The 20,916-nt window shown below is 33.9% G+C and overlaps 1 protein-coding gene across 6 annotated transcripts in view; it reads left to right on the top strand.

Annotated features, from left to right (window-relative positions):
* LOC134230096 (uncharacterized) overlaps positions 1-20,916 on the top strand; it is a 51,034-nt gene that overhangs the window by 150 nt on the left and 29,968 nt on the right. For 4 of the 6 annotated variants that reach the window (XM_062711884.1, XM_062711881.1, XM_062711882.1 and 1 more), the window contains exon 1: positions 3,934-7,288. In XM_062711884.1, coding sequence (XP_062567868.1) covers positions 4,079-7,288 — 3,210 coding nt within the window. In that variant the 5' untranslated portion in view covers positions 3,934-4,078. Of the gene's footprint in view, positions 1-152; positions 7,289-20,916 lie in introns of those variants that run through there. The other 2 variants (XM_062711879.1, XM_062711883.1) reach the window with 2 other exon arrangements.

The raw sequence follows: 20,916 nt of genomic DNA, 5'->3' as shown, positions 1-20,916 counted from the left end.
ACTAGGCTTCTTAAAAAATTAAATAAATCAGATAATTGCTAATAAGGTCATAAATATTCAAAAAATTATGTATTAAAAAGGATATTAAGAGAACCAAAGAACAAAAAAGTGATAATAACTAAATAAAAATTCAATTCCTTTGGTCATTACAGATAACCACGAAAGCATTATGGATCCCCAAACAAATAATGAGATGGAGATTGGATGTGATAGTGTCTCAAATGATAACAACAAAGGTCATGAAAGGGGAACTGATCAGACCAGCATTGTGCCTGATCATACACAATTACACGGTTCAAAAGAGGAGCGAACGAAGCAGTGTGTATCGATACAGAGCAGTGAACAGCAACGACAAGGATATATATCAACATTAGATAGTATGAATAAACATTTAGATGCGGAACAAAGGCATAATAGAGGAGGTAAAGACACATCAACTGATAATGAAAGGAAGAACAAAGAAACGAGGGATGAAAAAGCCATTAACTTAAAACCGGTTAAGGCAAACACGACTAGTCTTATCGTCAAAGATACAGGTATACAGTTAAAAGATGACAAGAAATCGTTGACAAGCAGAAGCGGTAGACAGAACATCAGTAAACAGTCTACCAAAACTAAAGCAACAAACAGGCAGTTAGCAAGCTCAGTTTCAAGTGTTCCTGTTCCAAAGATAAGTAGACTTCAAAATACAAGAAAACTGACAGGTCAATCAATTGGCGAGATCAAAGGCACTATAAAATCACCTGGCGGGTCGATTTGTGCTTCTTCACCTCCTGACAGTTGCAATTCTTCAACTAAAACGTTCAGTGAGGGCAGTAATTCGCCAAGGTCTTCAATGGAAAGGTCAACTGAATCAGACCCTGTAGATCCTGATACTCCTACACCAAAGAGTCCCAAATTACGCATTCATCAAACAAAAACCTCACGTCAAAGAGCCAGGAATGCCAAGAGTCCAACAGAAACAAAGCACTTAATACTGTCTGAATCAACCGAGCTAGGACCAAAAGCTGCAAATTCCAGCAAAGTATCAAAGAAAACACCAATATTGACAAGAAAAGACATTTCTAAAAATCAGGACTGTGTGAGAGCAAGTTCTCTTAGCCCTCATCTTGCCGTGACACGAAAATTAAAGTCTACATCTGTTAGTCCTGTACTTCAAAAGCGAACAGTTACACGTACAACACATAGTCCTGACCTGACAAAGAAGGCCGTTAAGAGTCCTAACTTGTCTAGGCAGAAAGTAACAGGATTGGCTGTCGCTTCAAGGCGCGAAAGTCGGTCTTCGAGTGCTAGTCGATCAAGCAAAGAGTCAACCCCAGATAATTCTTTGAACTTAAGCTCCACATCAAAGGCTACTTTACCTTTAAGAGGTCAGAGCGATGCGGCGAAGAGGCCAATTACTTCGTCATCAACAAACGATAAGAAACAAACATTTCTACCCGTAAATTCTTTAAAAACAAGTAAATTAAAAATCCCGTGTGCAAATTCAAAACTTCAAGATAAAACTGGACAAAATAAACCTTCAGCGTCTTCTATAGGTGTTAAAACACAAAGAAATGTTATTCCTGTGCGAAAAGCCAGAACAACAACGTTACTGAAAAGCCCAAACGAAAGTCCAAACATGTCCAGAAAAACTGATAAAGCAAAGAGTGGACTTCCTAACAAATCAAACGAAAGCAATCAAAACAGTCTAAGAGTGAAATCAGGTCAGACAAAAGAACATCAACCTGATCTTAAGAAAGAAACAAATGAATCGGATAAAACCAAACATGAATCAAAGGAAGAAGAAGTTAAGTCTGACACAAATATACAAAGAAAAACACAATCTACAAAATCTGATGTAAAGCATGACCAAGAGAGCAAACAAAATTCTCCAGCATTGCCCAAAAAATCAACTAGTCCAGTTCCTGAAACAAGAAAAATTGTAAGTCCTCAAGTCAAAAGAAAACCTAATGTTAAGAGTCCAATTACAAGTAGAAAGCCTACAAGTAGCAGCATTCTAAAGAGTCCGGAACTTTGTAGAAGTAAAACAATCAAGGGCTCAAATATGCGTGAAACTGCAGTGGAAAAATCAATGTTACCGAAATCAATCAAAGCCCCTAAGAAAATTGATGAGAAAAGTAGCAGTAGAATAGAACAAAAGGGAAATGCTGAAGTGATTATAAAAGATAACAACCACCTCCCAATAACAACGTCCAAATTGGACAGCAAAAGAGTAATCTCACGACCTATTTCTAAACAAAAAATAACTGGTGTTCATAATGCATCAAACCCGAGTTCTACCCTGAGATCCAAAACAATCGCACCTACCTCCATTCCAAAGACTCTGCCGACAAAAGCTGCTAATCTCTCAAAATCTCATTCTGATGCCAAGTCTAATATCCCCGCGCCTCGTACATCCACCCCTATACTTCAGAGTTCCGCAGATATGCAAAGGAAAAAATTATCGACAACCAAAACAACTTCTTCAAAAAACAATATAAAGAAACCTCCAGATATGAAGATAAAAACAGATATGAGGCAAGTTGAGAAAAATATTTCAGGGAAAAATGATAAAATCAAGCGCATGCGAAATGAAAAAATGAACAAAGAAAGTTCTACAACATCCCCATATTTATCTAGAAAATCACCGAACATAAATGTTAAAAAGCAGGAATATACAACAACATCAGATGAAAACAGGTGCACGCTATCAATGGCAGAGGACGGTTATAGCGAAACTATTAGCTCAATTTCAACAGATAATCTAACCCAGAGATGCACAACTGACAGCAGTCAAATTTCATCAGACGTAATTAAAGAAAAAAAGAGATGTGAGGAATTCGTGTCCATTAATTCATCAAGTACTTTAGAAACCAATTTTGGACAAAAAATCAATGAAGCTAATAAAGCTGGAGACGTTTCCACGTCCAGTGAAGAATACTGGTCCGCTAGTGACGATGAAAATTTGGATAATTTATCATCCCTAGATATTACACATTCCAATAAAATACAATGTTTCGGACCTTCACAGGCTTCTTATCAGGATTTGGATCTGGGAAAAAGATTAGGAAACACTAAAGAGGAATCAAGCGTGGCCGAATTCATAAAAGATGAAAATGATTTCAATAAGGACCGTGAAAAATTGTCGCCTGCATTAGTACCACATGGTTGTATCACTGGAAAAGAAGCATCCATTTTACACAATAATGAAGAAATGGCTATGCGATTACCTGCAAAAGAGCAATTAAGAGAAAGTCAACATTGCAATTACCATGTGCAAAATGCAAACGACCATGAAACTAACCTTAAATTTAACAGCAAATCGGACGACAACGACCATGTAATTGCAAAAACAATACCGCTACTTGAAAATGATGTACATAAGGATTCAACTGATTTAATACCTTCAAATATTACTCATCCTTTGAATCATGAGCCGGATCGTGAAGTCTTGAATGTAAATAGTGTGCGACTGTGTAAAAAAGATAAGAACCAATATGTGTCTACAGATATTGAAACAAAATTGCAGGAGCTCACAAATTTAAGGGATTATTTTGATGAAAGAAATGATAACTCCAAGCTCCCAGTAAATGAAGGCAGCGAGGGGGCTTCTCATTCGGTGCAACGTAAAAAGTCTTTTGGCAATGATCAATCAAAAAATACTATGGATAACCTACCCAACTTATCATATGAAAACTGTGTTTCCGCACAGCAAGGAACCATGGATGGTTTATGTAGTTCAAGTAATGAAACATCGGATCTGAGGTTCAGTTCTGATTCCTCGACACTTGAAAAAACACTTACTTCGACCAATGATGAGGAAAAAACCGTCAACTTAGAAAATATTGCACTAAGTTGCAAAGAAAGTACATCTGATTCTGGACCCCAAGTGGAGGATTACGACATAAAATTAAATTCCTATCAAAATGCTGATAACTGCACATCGGGAGAAAACCTTACTGCAAGTGAACCAAATCCCACGAACCAAAATTCTTCAAATTTAAGCCATACAACGAGGACAGATTTAGAATCAGTGAGTTCAGATACTTCGGATCAAGAGGGCTTTGAATCCTTTGATTCTGACAGAGAGGACTCAATGATGGAAAATGGAAACTGTGATATCAAATTCCCGATGGATAGTAAAACTATCACTGCATATACAAACAGCAACATGGAAATACAAAGAGGACCCACCAAGCGAATCACGCGACAGCGGAGAACATTTACGCGCAGTGAACGAACGGCGCGATATGAGACTGTAACCACAAAAATTTTGAGTCCTAAACAATGTGAATGTGTTCAAGAAACTTCGGAAACACGTGCATCCGAACTGTCTGTCAAAGCAAACGAAATCCTTCAATCAAGCAGCTGTGTTGAGAAATCGAGTCAAGATATCCAAGTTACTGCATATACAATTTCTAGCAAGGTGAAAGAGAATTTCATTAATGATGAAAAATCTTTGTGTTATGATCACAGTATAAATAGTTCATCTTCCTTCCGGAATGAACAGAACACAGATTTAATCGGAACTTTAAGAGAGAAGGAAGGTGAAAATATAGATTATCATGCACACAATTATCAAAATTCAAATACTCAGGAAGTACTGACATATAGTGAAACAACAACGCAGGGAGACACGCAGCATGTTTATGCTAGTTTTATTCTCGAAGACAAAACCTGCCAATCGGTACCAAAATATTCGTCAAATCGACTTTCAGATGTCAACATAGTTCTAAAACTTCAGCCAGATGAAGACTGGGTTAATATTCAAAGGAACTCTAACGGTGCAATAGGTAATGACATTCAACATGAAGTGAACTTCACATTAGATTTAAGTCCAGATCAAACTAATGATTCCGATTCTCCAAATACCAACGTGACAAAATCCAGTTCATGTGAATCTGCCAATTCCGAAGATATAAAACTGTGCGGTATATCCACGGGAGATAAGAGGAATGATTACAGCAAAAGTGAATCAACTTCTTTGAAGATAACTGATGTCAACGAGTTTCAATGTAGGCAAAGTGGGATTAAGCCTCAGGTTCACGACTTTCTTATTCAAGAAAGTAAAGAAATAAATACTGATAGATTATCTGATAACGAAAATCATAACGAAAGCAATGTCCAGATTTCCGATATAACAGGTGTTACACCTCTAGACAGCCAGGAAATACCGCACAATAAAACAGAAAAAACCACTAGGGATTCAAACAATCATGAATTGATTAATGACGATGCAACTACAACTAGTCCTGGAACTCCTAAAGAAAATAAATTTGAACTGAATGTATTGCCTGAAAACAATGACATTGATGGTCAGGAATGCAATCATGTAAGTGATAATGCTAATACACAATCAACATCTGTAACAGATTTAGGCAGTAGTGCATTATCTGGAGGCATGTCAAACACTTCTCAAGTAAAGACAACAGAATCCCTACAAACAAATAGTGAGAACAAAGACAGATTTTCTGCTGAAGCTACAGATAGTGTTCAAGATCTGAAATCAAATTCAAAGAGAGCGAATCGTGTGAAAAATGAAATGCAAAGTGTTGTTAAAAAGGAACGAGACAGACAAGGTATTAGGAGATTCACAGCGACAGTTTGTCTACAGGATGTCCAGGACAGCAAAGAAGAAAACAGAAATAAATTTAGATCGAGAAGCAAAAGCCCAACAGGACTCAAAAACGAAGATGGAGTTGAAAGTAAACAGGGAGTTTCTTGTGCTGGAGGGAACAGAGTATTAGAAATACGGCGGACTTTTCTAGGGAAAGCTGCAAAAATCAACATTCCAGAGCCAAAAATCGAGCGGAACAAACCGATGTCTCCTTCCACGCAGTTAAACTCCAGGAATTCAAAGTGGGTTAACGCCTGTGGTAAATGGAAACGAATTGCAGTAGATGACAATGGGAATCCACTTCAAGGACAATTGTTCCCAGAAATGACCCCCGTGGTTTCAGATTCACTGTCAGAAATAAAAGAGTCAGAAAATGAAAGTAAAGAAAAGAAAGAACCGGCACAAAATGACGAGCTGCAGACAGTTCCATTCTCAGACAAGAGAGCAATGTTTGAAAAATCAAAACCCAAACAGCCACCAAAAGTCTTACCCAAGCCTTCAGAGGCCAAACGAAGGACTGTGGTCTCGTGTCTACAGCAATGGAAGGGTCGTGTTGCAGATAGGCGGAGCAGGGAGTTCGATGAAAAAGTTGACCATGCAACAAGTGCAAAGGAGGAAAAAGAACTGTCACCTATTAAACAACTCAAGAGTCACATAGAAAATATTGGTAATAACGATATTAAACAGTGTGAATTGTTTTGCCAGTTGGAAAGTAAAGAAGTTACCAGACCTGTATGTGCGGAAAAAACAAATGTACAAAATTCATTAGATAAGTCAAGCAAGGAAATGAAAAATGGTAATGGGTCTGATAATGAGAAAGCATGCACAAATATTTCATCACCAGTAACAATCGACAGCTCTGAAAATGTTCAGAATGTAATAACAGCCACAGAACACAGGAATACTGACCAAACTTATAATGGGATTAGTGAGCAAAGACTCTCAGAAGACCAAGAAAAATGCAAAGTTAAAAACAATTACAACGAAATCCCCTTGATTGACGCTGAAAGCAGTGACCTGGGTATGATACAAAAAGAAACTGAAGAAATTCAGGAAGAGGTAAAACCAGATGTTGACCCTTGCATGCCACAAGAAAATAAAGAGAGTTGTTTAATGCGAAGGGATAAAGTAAGTTCAAGAAGAAGAGAAATGAATTCAATTCGAGCTGCAGGTGTCTGGGATGCTGTCGTTGATAATAAAAAGATACAATCAACAAGGAATACCTGTGAGGAGAAAAGTGCTGATTTGGAAAGTAGTGATGAAACAACACCAACAAACACACCAAAAACTCGCAAAATGTTTGCAAACCCTGAAAAGGGGACAAACATACCGAGATATACACCAAAATTAAAAGCAGTAAAGATAAAGCAAGAAATGTTTCCCCTTGAAGGATCTCAAGAACGCACCAAATCTGTGACCGATTCATTAAAAGAGTCGCTGAAAACTCTCAACAGCAATGATGACAAAGATGATCATGTGAAATTCCACATAGATGATTCTGATGAGGATGGTTTAATTGAAGCACCAAATCTGGATTATTCGTTTGAAAACAAAATTTTGTATTCACCATCTATATTTGGAAATTACAAAAATTTTCAGAGCCATAAGCATTCGAATGTTGGTGTGCCAAGTTTCAATATGGTTGGAGAATATTTAGACAGGCACATCCTTCCTAGGCAAAGTGATGAGGTAAGAGTTCATTCTTATTTACCTCTATAAATAAACCAAGGTCCTTTTATGCATAAACATAGTACCAGGATGTGGAAACAAGAAATATTATCATTTGTTTGGGATATTCAGTTTCATTAATCTCTAATGTATTACACACTTAATATCTACTTAGAGTACAAGTACCTTACAAAAGCCCTACAAAATATCATAATGATAGTCCTAAAAACAGGTCTTGTTGAGACCTAAGCTTATCTCCATCTAATATATCGAATACAAAAGCAGAGTGTTTTGCAGAAAGGGTATACAAATTAATAATGTGTAAAGATACAGGTTCATGATGCTGAATTTCTAATTCAGATTTTTTAAAATATTTGCATTTTTGTTTATTTCAAAGATTTTCATACTGATTTCTTTAGATAACATTGAGAATTTGATTCCAGAATGAGTAATCACTGTGCTGCCATGGTTGAACATTCCAATAAACCCTAGCTTTTTTCAGATTAACTTTTCTTAGGATTTGTCATGACAAAAAATTGCAACTGATAAAGAAAAATTAAGATTATTTGAGTCAGTTTGATAAATCATTTTACAAAGAGAGATTGCTTAATAGGACTTCTCTACAAAGAAGTCTGCTTGCATTTGATATATTTGATTGACAAAGGTCTTTTGTCTCTGTGAAAACTAACCCCCAACCTGACCCAAAAACCCCTCCCAAGTGTAATAGTGTATTTCATGCAATTGTACTTGTTGTACGTACGAAAGTATTAGAGATGTTAAAGCATAAATTTGTTGTTGTATCAACATCTGTCTAGATGTAGATGAGAAGAATCCTAACTCATTTATGTATATCAAGTTTTGATTATACAGAAACATTTACAGACATTATTTACTGGTATGAAGTTAGTGTTTACTCTTCAGAAATTGTTTACATCACCTTAATTTTCTTCTTCCCATATGAAGTTTTTTCATGCTAGCTGATCACATCCGATAAAATTCAGTGGCTGTAAAGATTATACAATACAGAGACAATTATGTAACAACTCAATAGTAATGAGAGCATGATACACACATAATAGAGGAGAATTATGACTAACTTAAAATTACAGTTACATGTGCAAACAGTATCAGGAAATGTTAACAGAGGAAGTTCCCTACTGAAATTTAAGTAGAGAGAGGATACTATTTGTTTTAAAAAAAAGTGTATGATTTATATATATATGATCTTACTATGTGTAAATCGATCAGCACTGTGACAACTTCATGCTTTTCTCTGTCTTTAATCAGAAAAATCTTTCCTTTTTTGTGAATATTCTACAATAAAATTAATTAATATTCACAAAGTGTGAGTAGGAATTGGATACTAGTAAGGTTTATTGCTCTGTTTATTTATTTTTTTTTCAATTATCACATAGATATAAAATGCATGGTAATACTACATTTTTGACTGAATTCACAATCCAACCTACATGTAATAAATCTTTGATTTGATATAGATAGAAACCAACTTAATTTTCTTGAATCAAGGAAGTTTTTTCCCTTTATTTTTAAAACATTTTCCCATAACAGACACTTGGGTGTACAAGTTGTTACTTCCCTGCACATAATTGAAATTTATTTTTGAAAAATTTGGAACATGGATTTTAACAGGAAAATTGGCTATAATAGGATGAAGGGGCAAACATGTATCAATCAGAGCATTCAATATTGTGTTAGCATGTTTTTATTTTTGGGAAGGCAACATCCATTTAAAGTTCTGCTGAGAAAAATATTTTCCTCTAAATGAATTCTCTATACACAACAATATATCAATAAAACCTTGGGCAGTTGCTTCATCAGAACAATGAGCAGAAAGTGAAACTTAGGATTTGGCTTTATAAGGAAACCTTCTAGCTCCACAAACAAGTCCTTTGAGGTTATCATTATTGATTTTATGTGTTTCTTCATGTGCTGATTCATCAGAAATTTCAACTATCTCCAACTGCATTTCTGTTGCACAACATCTGTCTTATTTTGCTCCCATCTAATCAAATTATCGTTGACAGTTCCATGCATTGGGAGTATTGTGCAGATAGTTTTAAATTTATTGAACCTGTCTAAATTTTCATAAAATTAGAAGTGAATGGTTTGTTCCTGTGTTATCCATCTCTCAGTAAATCAGAATGCCTGCAATAAATATGTTACCATTTCTGAAAGTGAGGTTATCATCAAATTTCTGTTATTATGTAATTGGATTATCTATGATGCATGCCTTTTAAATTCTGGTAACAGTGAATACAGATGCTCTAAACAAAATAGCCATTGATGCTAGACTTGAAAAAATCTATGCAAGAAATGAATCTAACCTTTTTTTTCATTAATCTTGCTGTTTTAAAATATCCACTTAACATTTTCAATTTATGTGTCATGTGATTCATTTAGTGGTATTTAAAATCATTCAGACTTAAACTCATATTTCAAATCCGTAAGTTAAATATATATGAAAAGACCAAATTTTGTGAAACTGAGACATTCCTCAAGTTATGTAGATATTAAGTTCTGTAGTTAGATACCTGTCAAAGGAAAACATCTTCATTTTCAGTGATGAAATCCATTATCATTGTATGTCAAATGCGTGCAGTCGTGATATTGCCCCAATGCTTGTGAAAGGGATACACCAAAAGAAATGTAAAAACTTCTTATGGTAGTTGTCTAAAAGTTCTTCTGTAATGAAACAGAGTTTGGTGCTTTAATTTATATCATGTTTATAGACTTGCATGTAATGTGAGGCCTATAATTTCTGCTATAAGGCCAAAGTTTTTATTTTTTTTTGGTTTACGATTTTTTGACACAAAAATATGCATTGGGTGGTCGAAAAATAAAAATAAAAATAGTTTGGAACCTTGACATATTTTTTCTCGAGTAGCATTGAAATGTATTCAAATGGAAATAATAAGCACACAAGATTTTTCAACTTTTAAGATTATTTTTTTCTTGTCATTCGGTTTTAAGTCAAGAAAAATAAATCACACGTCAAATGACTCAAGAACAGAAATGGGAGTATCAGGCTCTGTTAATGGTTTTCTTCTTCCGACTTACAAGTCTGTATAATAGACACATATATTGCACTGGGACAAATATGGGTAAAATTTAGCAAATTTGCTATTCTCTGGTCAGCCTTTCCACTTACGAAAATTTTTTTGGAAACTCCGAAAGTGATTGCTTTTATTTACCTTAAGATATGTGTGTCCATAGACCCACCCGATTCACTTCTCCCTCAAAGTTTAATGAAATTTAGGGAGACCTTGGTGCATATACATTTAATCGTTATAAAACTATTTCATTGTTTAAAAATTTTTCTGTATAAACATTGTATTTAAAATGATTAAAAAAGATAAAAAGAATCTTAAAAGATATTTCTCCCAATTACTAGGTATTTAAATATTCAGAAAAAATAATAAAACAGCATTGACATTAAATAAAATTTACTACTACTACTATTAAACTGTAAGAGTTTCTTATTCAAGTTAAATTGTCAGATTAATTGTTCATCAAACTTTTTTTTTTTTCATTTCTTTATATATAGTAGTACAATCTTAAACTTCTAAAATTTCTCTTCTCATTAGATTTCCAGGCTTTTGGCATAGTCATAATTTTGTTAATTTCTCTTCAAACTTGTTTTCAATATAGAATTCTGTTTCTAATAAAAGTTTTGATGCACACCTGCATGCCAATTGAACAGCATGTTTATCGTCTGTCTTCTGATGTGTAACTTTAAAAGCTAATAACTTTACAATTTATCAGTAAAAATATGTCTGTATTCACAGCATGAATTAATTATTTGACAATAATAAAGATCTAAAATCTTCTCCAATGTCTTTGGCATGACATCGATAGCTGTCCAGCTGTTTTGCGTCTTGTTGTGTATCACTTGTAACGATGGACTTTTTCATACCCGGAAGTGTAAAATCTAGAGGAGTTCCGACGGAGTATTCGATGCATTGGTCTATTGGCAATGTGGTTTGACAATCTGTATTTGTAGAGTTCATTGAATGTTTGTGAGAGTTTGGGTTAATGATTAAGACGTGCTTTCGATTATTTTTATTTTCGTAAGTGCAGTTGGATCATTATGTGAATACAAGAGGTTAAAAATGATTTTATTACAGGAAAATGAAAGTTTTGAACATGCAGGACCAGTAAATTTATGACTTTTATTCATTTGTAACATGCACTTCTTTAAAATGCACAAGGGCTGCATGCATGAAAAGATTGATAATTGACACATGCACTTTGAGCATGATGTGATATGCCTGATGAAGCCCACATACATGTAAGAGTTGTCAGGATGTAGTATAGTTAAATGCATGAAGACATATATATACAGAATCTTTTGAAAAGAGCCTATTAATAATTATTACAAAGTTCATGTATTAACATACTCCTCAATATCTAATTAAGAGATCAAATTATTACAATATTAGCCTTCTTTTATCCAAAAACTCTTCTGCATGAACAAAAACATTTCAAAGTAAAATTGCCTTAGAGCTTAGGAAAGCTTATATTTTCAGAGAATTATTCTAAGATGCCCTGCAGAGGTCTCTAATATCTGATTTAATGTTAAATCGAGCCTCCAGCGAGTGCCAGATCACCATAATAATGCTTAACTAAACAGCAGCCTTGAACACATCTAAGAATAAATTTAAGCTGAAAGCTCCCACAATATTAATATACACCTACCAAGTTGATAAATACTGATTCTCAAATCTAAACAATGCTAAATCATGGATGTACCACAGTAAATGTCAGTATAATTTTTCATCTTGAAACAGGTTCAGCCCAGTTTCTAAAATATTCTATGCCAATCCTAACTTCCTTCCATTACAGTCTGTGGTATTTAAGTACTTACCCTGACAACATGAGGGTAAACTGCTGGCAATAACTTCATCCAAGGCAATATTTCCTGAGTTTTTTTCCGAACCTAAAACATAAATATTAATTTATTTTAAACAATTTTAAAATAAAAATCATCTTTTCTCTTCTCTAATTGAGGGATATTATGACTTAAGAGATAGACTCTCTAATGTCAACTTTTTTCCGTCAAGAAATATCATTCATCTTAATGTGAGCAGATGTTCTTTATCCAGAAGTCATTTTCTATTCAACACTGATAGACACCAATACTCTCTCTAAGGTGACATTAACCACAAAAAACCCCTTATCTGGACACTGTTAAGTTTTGCAGCATAGGACTTGATGGGGCATAAACTCTACTACAAATTGGCTTTTTATCATTATTGCTTCAAGTTAGTCTGCACAGGACTGCAATATTTTTCATCCCAGACTAAATATGAAATTAAATCAAGAATCTCAGGACACAACAATGAATAACATTTTCTGATATTTAGTGAGCCGCTAGGGATAATAGCTGAAAGTTAACTATGATGATATGAGGTAAAGTGGATAGCCAATTGTCTAGTGGCAATGTAAAAGGCTGTCATAATACACAACAGGCAATATTACCTAAAAATAAATATTCACACCTTACTTTTCCTGATTACAGGTAGACAACATGGAACCAAACGGGGCAGGTTAACAAAATATGAATGAAATATGACAAGAATTACGATTCTCAATTAATTTCTCCAATGCAACCATGTCCTAATAGATTTTTTTGGATTAATGTTCCCTTGTCATATATCTAATGCATTCTATTTATGGACAAAATAAATTCCTTACAATGTTGATGTTTATCTGCTGCGGTTTATTTACATTACAATACACAAATTTTACTATCCAGGTGGCATGTTGGAGCCACAGTCAACTAATTTTACTGCAGTCTCAAAACATTAGTTTATCTGTCTAATAATAATAATAACAAAGACCATCTGAATTCAATTTCGTACTAAAAAAGGGCAAATTAATTAATGTCAAGCCTATACAATTCAACACTTGCAGGCATCAAATTGAAGTACCAATTGCATGATATCTGCCTGTTTTTTCTCCTCTGCTTTTTTTTTTACCAATTTAGAATTATTGAAGTTCTTCCTCGAAACCAATTTCATGCAGATTTGTTTTGGGTGTAAAATAATTGAGCTGCTGAGGGGATGAAAGTGTATCCTGTTGTCTGCAATTTGTTGAACTGCCACAGTTAATAAAATTCAACACTCCAAGCTGCAGTAATTACACCTTTTCTATCTACCAAATAAACAATGAAAAGAAAAAAAAGAGAAGCTAATTTACCCTTTGCATCTGTTCAAAAATTACTCAAGAACAGATGTGTTATGTGAAGCAATATTGAATCATCTGGGAATGAAGTTAATTCATCCAATTCTTGAGTAACAATAAACTCATTTTCCATTTTAAAAAAATTCACAAGAATTTTTGCCAAAAACATAAAAATTGGACAAAAAAATCAAGGAAGAAAAAATTATTTCCTTCAATATGCATCAATATGCTCATATATGACAGAAATGGCCAAGATTTCATTAATCTTGATTCTTTATTTCTTTCATTGATTCCTTCTATGTATTGACACATTTCTTCCTGTTAATAGGCATTGTCATTTTTAACATTATTATCCTTGCTTAATTGATGCATCAACAGCAAAATGGTTTATCAATACATTCTTCACCCATTTGTCAATGATATGAGTAGGTGTCTGCATACATATAACTTTTTAAGATAAAATTGCACTTTAGATATTGATGAAATAATTGCGGATGATGGGAATTTCAAAAAACTGTTGCTTAGAGACAAATTTAGCACATCTAATCAATAATTATTTTAAGCCTTCCTCCTTTAATCAGCTTTTTTTCAAGACACACAGCTTACACTCTGACCGGAAACTGTAACTCTTCGTAGCTGTAAATTCTTTCTCCCTATCTTATCACCTAGAGAGACTGCAGAGAATCTTATTTCTGTAAAAATCAACTGAAGCAGATGTTATTATCATAACCCGGCTCTAGGATGGTATCTCTTCACTCTCCGATCATCATCGCAAAAAAGGTTTTAGGGGCAAAATCTCGGAGCTATTGAAGGACATGTATGATCTCAATTTATTACCGGTAATGAAAATCGTGAATGAATTCTGATGCAGAAAGATTGAATTCCCTGTAAATCAATGTTCTAAGATGTTTCAAACAGACCTTTGAAGTTTTGATGAAAATCAGAATAGGAAAAAAACCTTGGTTTAATTGTTTCAACTTGGGTCAATACCTTCAAAGTATAGTTTATAACAGCTCAGGTTACAAATTAATGGACAAGCTGTATGAATATAGTGTGCTACATTGTATTAATTTTGTAAAAATAAGACATTATTTTCAATATTTGTGCACTGTTTGTAACTTTACGAGTTTCTATGAATAGAATCTTTGAAGTCTTGCTCTGAATAATCTGCCATTTCATTGATTTAACTGATTACCCTGATAACATAGCTTTATCTTAATAATTTCAACTATTTCAACTATTGAGCCAAACCACGAAATTAGCTCAATATTTCTCCTAACCAATACAATCCATGCTATGTTTGCCACTGGAAAGAACATCTTAAAATGAAATTTGTGGAGTGGTAACCAAACACCATAGAGTTAAATCACAGCCAAAAGTTATGGCCTTTCTTAAAATTTATAACTTAACATATTTCTCACATGATGTAGAATAAATTTGCTTATAGCTGTTATGATCTATAAATTACATATGTTCATGACTGCCCTTTCAAAAAATAAAATTCTGATAAGCACAGTCTAGACAACTTAGCTTTGCAAACAAATCATGAGAAAATTCCAGCAGAATGCTATAGTAAAGCAACAAATTTTTTTTGTTAAAATTGTTTTTAAAAAATTGTGTTAAAAAAGAAATCAACAGATGCGTCATGCCAGAACACAAAACACATATGATGATTTTTTTAGGTGCAAATATGTATCCAAATCATTCAAAGAAACAAAATATTGTGTCTAATGAATTTTTCTCACCATGAAATCAAGACAATTTGCAAAGTTTTTGTTACAGTGAAGCACAACTACATCTGAATTAAGTAAGGGGTCGTCTTTCTAAAAGTCATAGATCATCACAAACTACAGCCAAAATGTATGATCCTTTCCCATTCTGGAGACAACTATATGCAGACTGTGGACCTTGGCTTGAGACAATGGTCAGTTAGATTAATATTCAAATACAAACACAATACTTGCAAAATTTCAGCAGCATCTGAATTTTTTTGGAAAATACAGGGTTTATTCATGTGTGTCTCTCTCTCACATTAAAATATACTGTTCAATGTTTGTAAAATTCTGCTGCTTTTATGGGTTTCTGTGTGTCACTCTGTACCATGATTATATACACCCACAATATTTTATTCCCTCCAAGAAACATAAATACTTAACCCAAGATAAATATATACCCTCAGATGATTTAACAGTTTGAACGCTTTTCCTCCCTCTTTCTTCAAACACAAAGTCTCAGAAATTCTGGTAATCCTCCAAAATTACACTCTTGTTAAACGGCCAGCTGCGATTATCAAACTTAAATCAGTTACATCAGGACCCAATGCCTGACTGAAGCTATAGAAGAAGAAAAAATATATAAAAGATGTTTTTGTGTATCATCCAAAACAACACTCCAGCATATGTCTGTCTTCCTCAGCCTCTACCAAAGCTTCTGTTGTTGCCCTGCCAAGTTCTACACACAAATGATAGCTTACATGGAGCCCTCACAATGACTGGAATAGAATACCTCACACTGTTCCTCTCCCCATTCATGTTCTCCCAAGGTGAAACAATATCATTAACACCTGCTTCTATAGTGACTATAATACTCCAAGCTCTCAGCAACATGCCAAAAATATCATTCATTTTCCTCCCCAAAAACTCTTTTCTCTAAATGTGTGCTTTGTCTTAGTATTATCAACTTCTGCAAACAAATTACATATGCATTTGTCTTAGAATCCATTGAAGCAAGGTATAATCTCTCTGGATTTCTTTACTGGCTTTTATATCTTGTTGAATATTACTAAACTGGCAGGGAGGCTGGAAGACAACAAAATAATAGTGCACTTACCTTTAATGTATCATTTACTGTGCACTTGATGGAACAGCTGTATATACAGAACCTCAAGGTCTGAAAAATATAAATGAAAAAAATTATTTCTTTGTTTTAGAAGCCAAAAAATAATTTGGTTGCAGATGTGCATCAGCACTTTTATCTACCAAATCTTGGAACTTATTGTCAAAAATAATTTCTCTTTCTCTAAAGGAAATGATATTGAGTGGAAATTTTTGGAGGAAATCCATTATTTGCTGTAAGAGATGAGATGAGATAAAATGGAACATTAATGCAGTAAGGTGTACCTTAGTTTGTATATTAGACATATGACCTTGACTTTCATTAGCTCCTGACTATCCATCATTGGATTAATTAATTGGTCAAGGGGGACCTTGCTAATGAACACATGCCAGTATGTAATAAGTGTTATATTAGACAGACTTAATGTACATTACTGCTCCCAAATGAGGACCAGTACTTAATTAATATGAATTTATATACTAATTTAAGTAAACCGTTTTTCATTTCACTCTGTACATTTGTGAAGAAGTGTGTAGCTTTAATTTCTCTATAATGCTTCTCTCTTATATATTTTTCCTTTCTGAAGTAAACAACATTAAAAGTAAGACTATTAAATTCTACTTAAATTTATTTATCCCGTAGTAATTAAGCATTCATGCATTTTAAACATGAATCTGTTTTATAATGACAATTGAAACCATGATGAAATTCAACATAAACAAACAATTAAGTCTACGAAATGTACTGCAGAGTTAATGCAAATGATCATAAGAAATAGTGTAAAAGTAAATATGGTGCCATAATGATCTTTTTTTCATGCAAATTAAATTGCTATGTTGTGCCTCAAGTTACAGATTTTATGATGAAGAATGACTATACAATTCTGTTTATATTCCTAGCAGTCTTGATGAACATCAGCCTTTGCTAATGCCTATAGTCTGGTCATTAATGACTGTGACAAATTGTATCGACCACTCTTAATGCCACCCCAATAAAATGTCAAACTAAATAATGTCTCATGTGTTTCCATTTAAGTTCAATAGTAGCCCAAAAAATGCTTTGATAACCCTAAATCAAATTGACACATCGGTTATAAGATCCCCCAATTTATTTATTAAACAGGTCTATAGAAGGGTCAAATGATTCGGGCCTAAAGTTTTTTTTTCTGCATATGACAACAAAAAATATTTAATGCTTTTGTAGACAAAATTATTTTTCCACTTAATGATAAATTTAATCCTTATTCAATGCAGATTCATTACATTGAAATCTTGAGCCAAATGGAGACGTGTATCCTATCAAGCTTACTGCAGGATTTATAAATAGCTTCAATGAAAAATTCAAGTTGGTATAAAATTGATTTTGTAGTTGTCTCCCATTTCACAGATTTTTTTTCTAACAATATTCTTTACACCAAAAAATCCTTCCTGAGGCAATCTTTTTTTTTTTTTTTTTTTTTTAAATACCTTCCTTCATCTTATTTATTCGTCTAATTACAATTTGTTAGCAAGAGAAAATAAAACTGACTCTGATGACATTTTGATGTTTTTAGTTACATGTGTCTTAAGAAAAAAAATCTGCCCAAGGTGTTTTGTGCCTGCGATTTCTCAACACAGGTGTAAGATGATCTAAAAATGTGATTTATTTTAAATTTTCTTGTCTACTGACTATCTAAGGGTAAATAAGTTACACCGACAAGTGGAGTTTTCGGACTCTTTTACAAACACTTCATTTCTGCTGGTCATAGGTTATGGATTTTTTCTCTTTATTCTCTCTCTTATCGAAACCTGATTTTCCAGATTTGTGTGCTATTTGTTTGATGAAGGAGACATGTTTATAGTGACAGCCATTTAGGTCTAATGTGATAACATAAATATTAATTGGATCTTAGCAAGTTGTGAACACTTCATAGTCGTATACTTTCTTTATATGGATACATACTGTACCAGAACTTGATTGTATATGCATTATTTTGGGGGGGGAATTATCTATTTTGTGGCAATTATCTTCTTTAAATTAATTCATGACCAATAATTTATGGATTTTACTTTTGACATGATGGCAGCCTTTGATGTGTCAGTATGAAAGACAGGGAATCTTTAATATATCAAGAAGGCATGACAAAAATCGTTGGAGAATGAAAATGTGAGGTCCCCCATCTCTGCTCACTGCTGAGTTTTTAGAGTGAAATAAGACACTGTCTTCTAGTTACAGGTGACTTGTTCCTAAGTATTATGCATATCACCTGTCGACTTTTTTTCTCCAAGAGTATTGCCTAAACCACTAGACAGTGTCATCGTGAGGGAGTGCATCCAATATTGATAAAGGCTCTTAAAATGCTGTTGACCCATTTCATGGCAGGAGTCTTTTTAAGGTGTTTGTTGTGTCATCCTGTGTTCAATTCACTTTTCACCTACACACAATTTTTTTTAACAATTTTACTGATGCAATAAACAGGATATGTAAATGTGGGGTCAACTATGTTGGTATATTTTGGGTTTGATTAGTTTTGCCACACATCTGTACAGGTGATTTGAGACTTCATAAAAATCAACCACCAGAAAATACACACAGGTGAAGCACTCACCTGAGTGTTTGATAACAAAGCGATACAAAAGTTACTCTCCTGCTAATATAGGGAATAATTAACTGTGGAGGAACTTACATCTTAAATCCCCACCATAACATCGATGGGCAGTATTAAGGAACCATCCGATTCAATATCACTGCTCTTATAACAAGGAGAAGATCTACCTTTGTGGTATATCATTAAATCTAGGATTTGTTATCACTAGAGAATGACTGTCCCCTGATTTATTGTTCCTGGGATGATCCAAGTGTTTTGGGGGAGCTCTTAATGCCCTCATTCAGGAAATTAAGTAGCATTAATAGGATATTTGATGAACTCTGCGTACAGCCACCCCACCCTTAAAGGTCAGGCACCCTAGTAACTGACTCAAAGGATGCTATGTTTCTACTTGATGTTTTGGTAGCAGCTTTAATGCTTACTATGGCAATCCTCATTTACCTGGCAAATATTTTTTCTCAGGTGAGTTTCTATATTAACCAAACGTTTAATTAGCTATTTCCATAGTTATTTTTACAGAGTTAGCATGTATCTACTTTTGCAAGCATTTCACAGTTGTTAGAAACCTGTACACCACTGCCATCCCATAAAGAGGTTGTATATATTGATTTTCAAGAATTTATCTGGGTACTGGTTCTAAAACTAATAGAAACATCATGATTTAGGTCACATAAACTGGAAGCCAGAGGAGAACATCCTTTTAATCAGGTTACTGAATTTCTGTAAATGTTGAACAATAGGAAGATCAGAATTCCATCATTTTCAAAATTACAGGTTCTTGGACTTTAAACTTACATGTAAAGAGATTAGAAGTGAATACAAGAACTGGTTTGATATTCAAAGCTTCTTTTTTTTGGCAGATTGATGCAATGTGCATAACAATCATCAATCTTCCTGTTTTTCAAACAAAATGCATTAAAAAAGAAACTTTAAAGGTCTCCTTAATATCATTTACATGCATTATGTAAACATGTTGTCATAAGGATTGCAATGTACCTGAGTGCAAGATCAGAAAATACATATGAATATGGATATAGATGTGTGGAGGTGCCAAAATATCACATCTTCTAATGTACAAACTCATCTAAAATAGTTTGTTTTGTTTCTGCAAGTATTTTGAATTAAACATTTTTGAATTTAATCTCAATTTACAATCTTAAGGGAATTTTCAACCCATTTCTTACTTACCAGGGTATGTAATGGGGAATTGGTAGGTTTAACTGGTACATCTGATAGCTCAGTGGTAGTGCCTCTGCCTGGTTGGTGGGAGGTCCAGGGTTCAAGCTCCAGTCTGCCAGACATATTTCCCAGTCTGTTATGTTTGGTGCTCAACAAGTAAACCTTTGGGTGGTTAAGAAGAGTCTTAGTGAGAGACTGAAAATCTTAAGAAAAACATGAGAAGAGCTGTAAAGGAAAACAGTTCCCCGGTGGCTCAGTGGTAGAACACCTCCATTTAGCAGGAAGTCCTGGGTTTGAGTCCCAGTCTGGCTGACATTTTTCTCCACCAGTTAATATACTTACTATGCCTTTAGTCTCATCATCCAGAAGAAGCTGGGATTTTCATCTATATATGTTCCCCTGCACGTCATCAGGCAAACAACAAAGAAAACAAAACAAATGAAAAATAAATAAATAAATTTGCAATTAATTAATGCAAAGTAATTATCAAAGTGTTATCTGTTCATAAACTTGAGATGCTATACATCAAAATTCTTCTAAATAATTTAAACATTTTATAGATCTATTTCAATTTTGCATCATTTAACAAACTTTTTGATAAATCAGAGACTGTTAATTTGAAATGAGGAAAATTGTCATGTACTCCTTCCTTAACATAGGGTATTTCATTTTCCATATCTTCATAAATTCAAGATGAAAAAAGTAAAGTTTAGCTCAAGAAATCAAATAATTTATGACATCTTTTTAACTGATGTCTTTCAGTTTTGATATTTCCACATAAAGAAGTACCCATAATAAAGCATACAATATTTTACTTTATACTTTCAAAAATGTCAATATTCTG

Source organism: Saccostrea cucullata, unplaced genomic scaffold (genome assembly GCF_032062105.1).
Source record: "Saccostrea cucullata isolate Sc308-1 unplaced genomic scaffold, CSIRO_AGI_Scuc_v1 ctg240, whole genome shotgun sequence".
NCBI lineage: Eukaryota > Metazoa > Mollusca > Bivalvia > Ostreida > Ostreidae > Saccostrea > Saccostrea cuccullata.
Note: the sequence above shows the minus strand (reverse complement) of the source record. Positions and strands in the feature narration are given on the sequence as shown.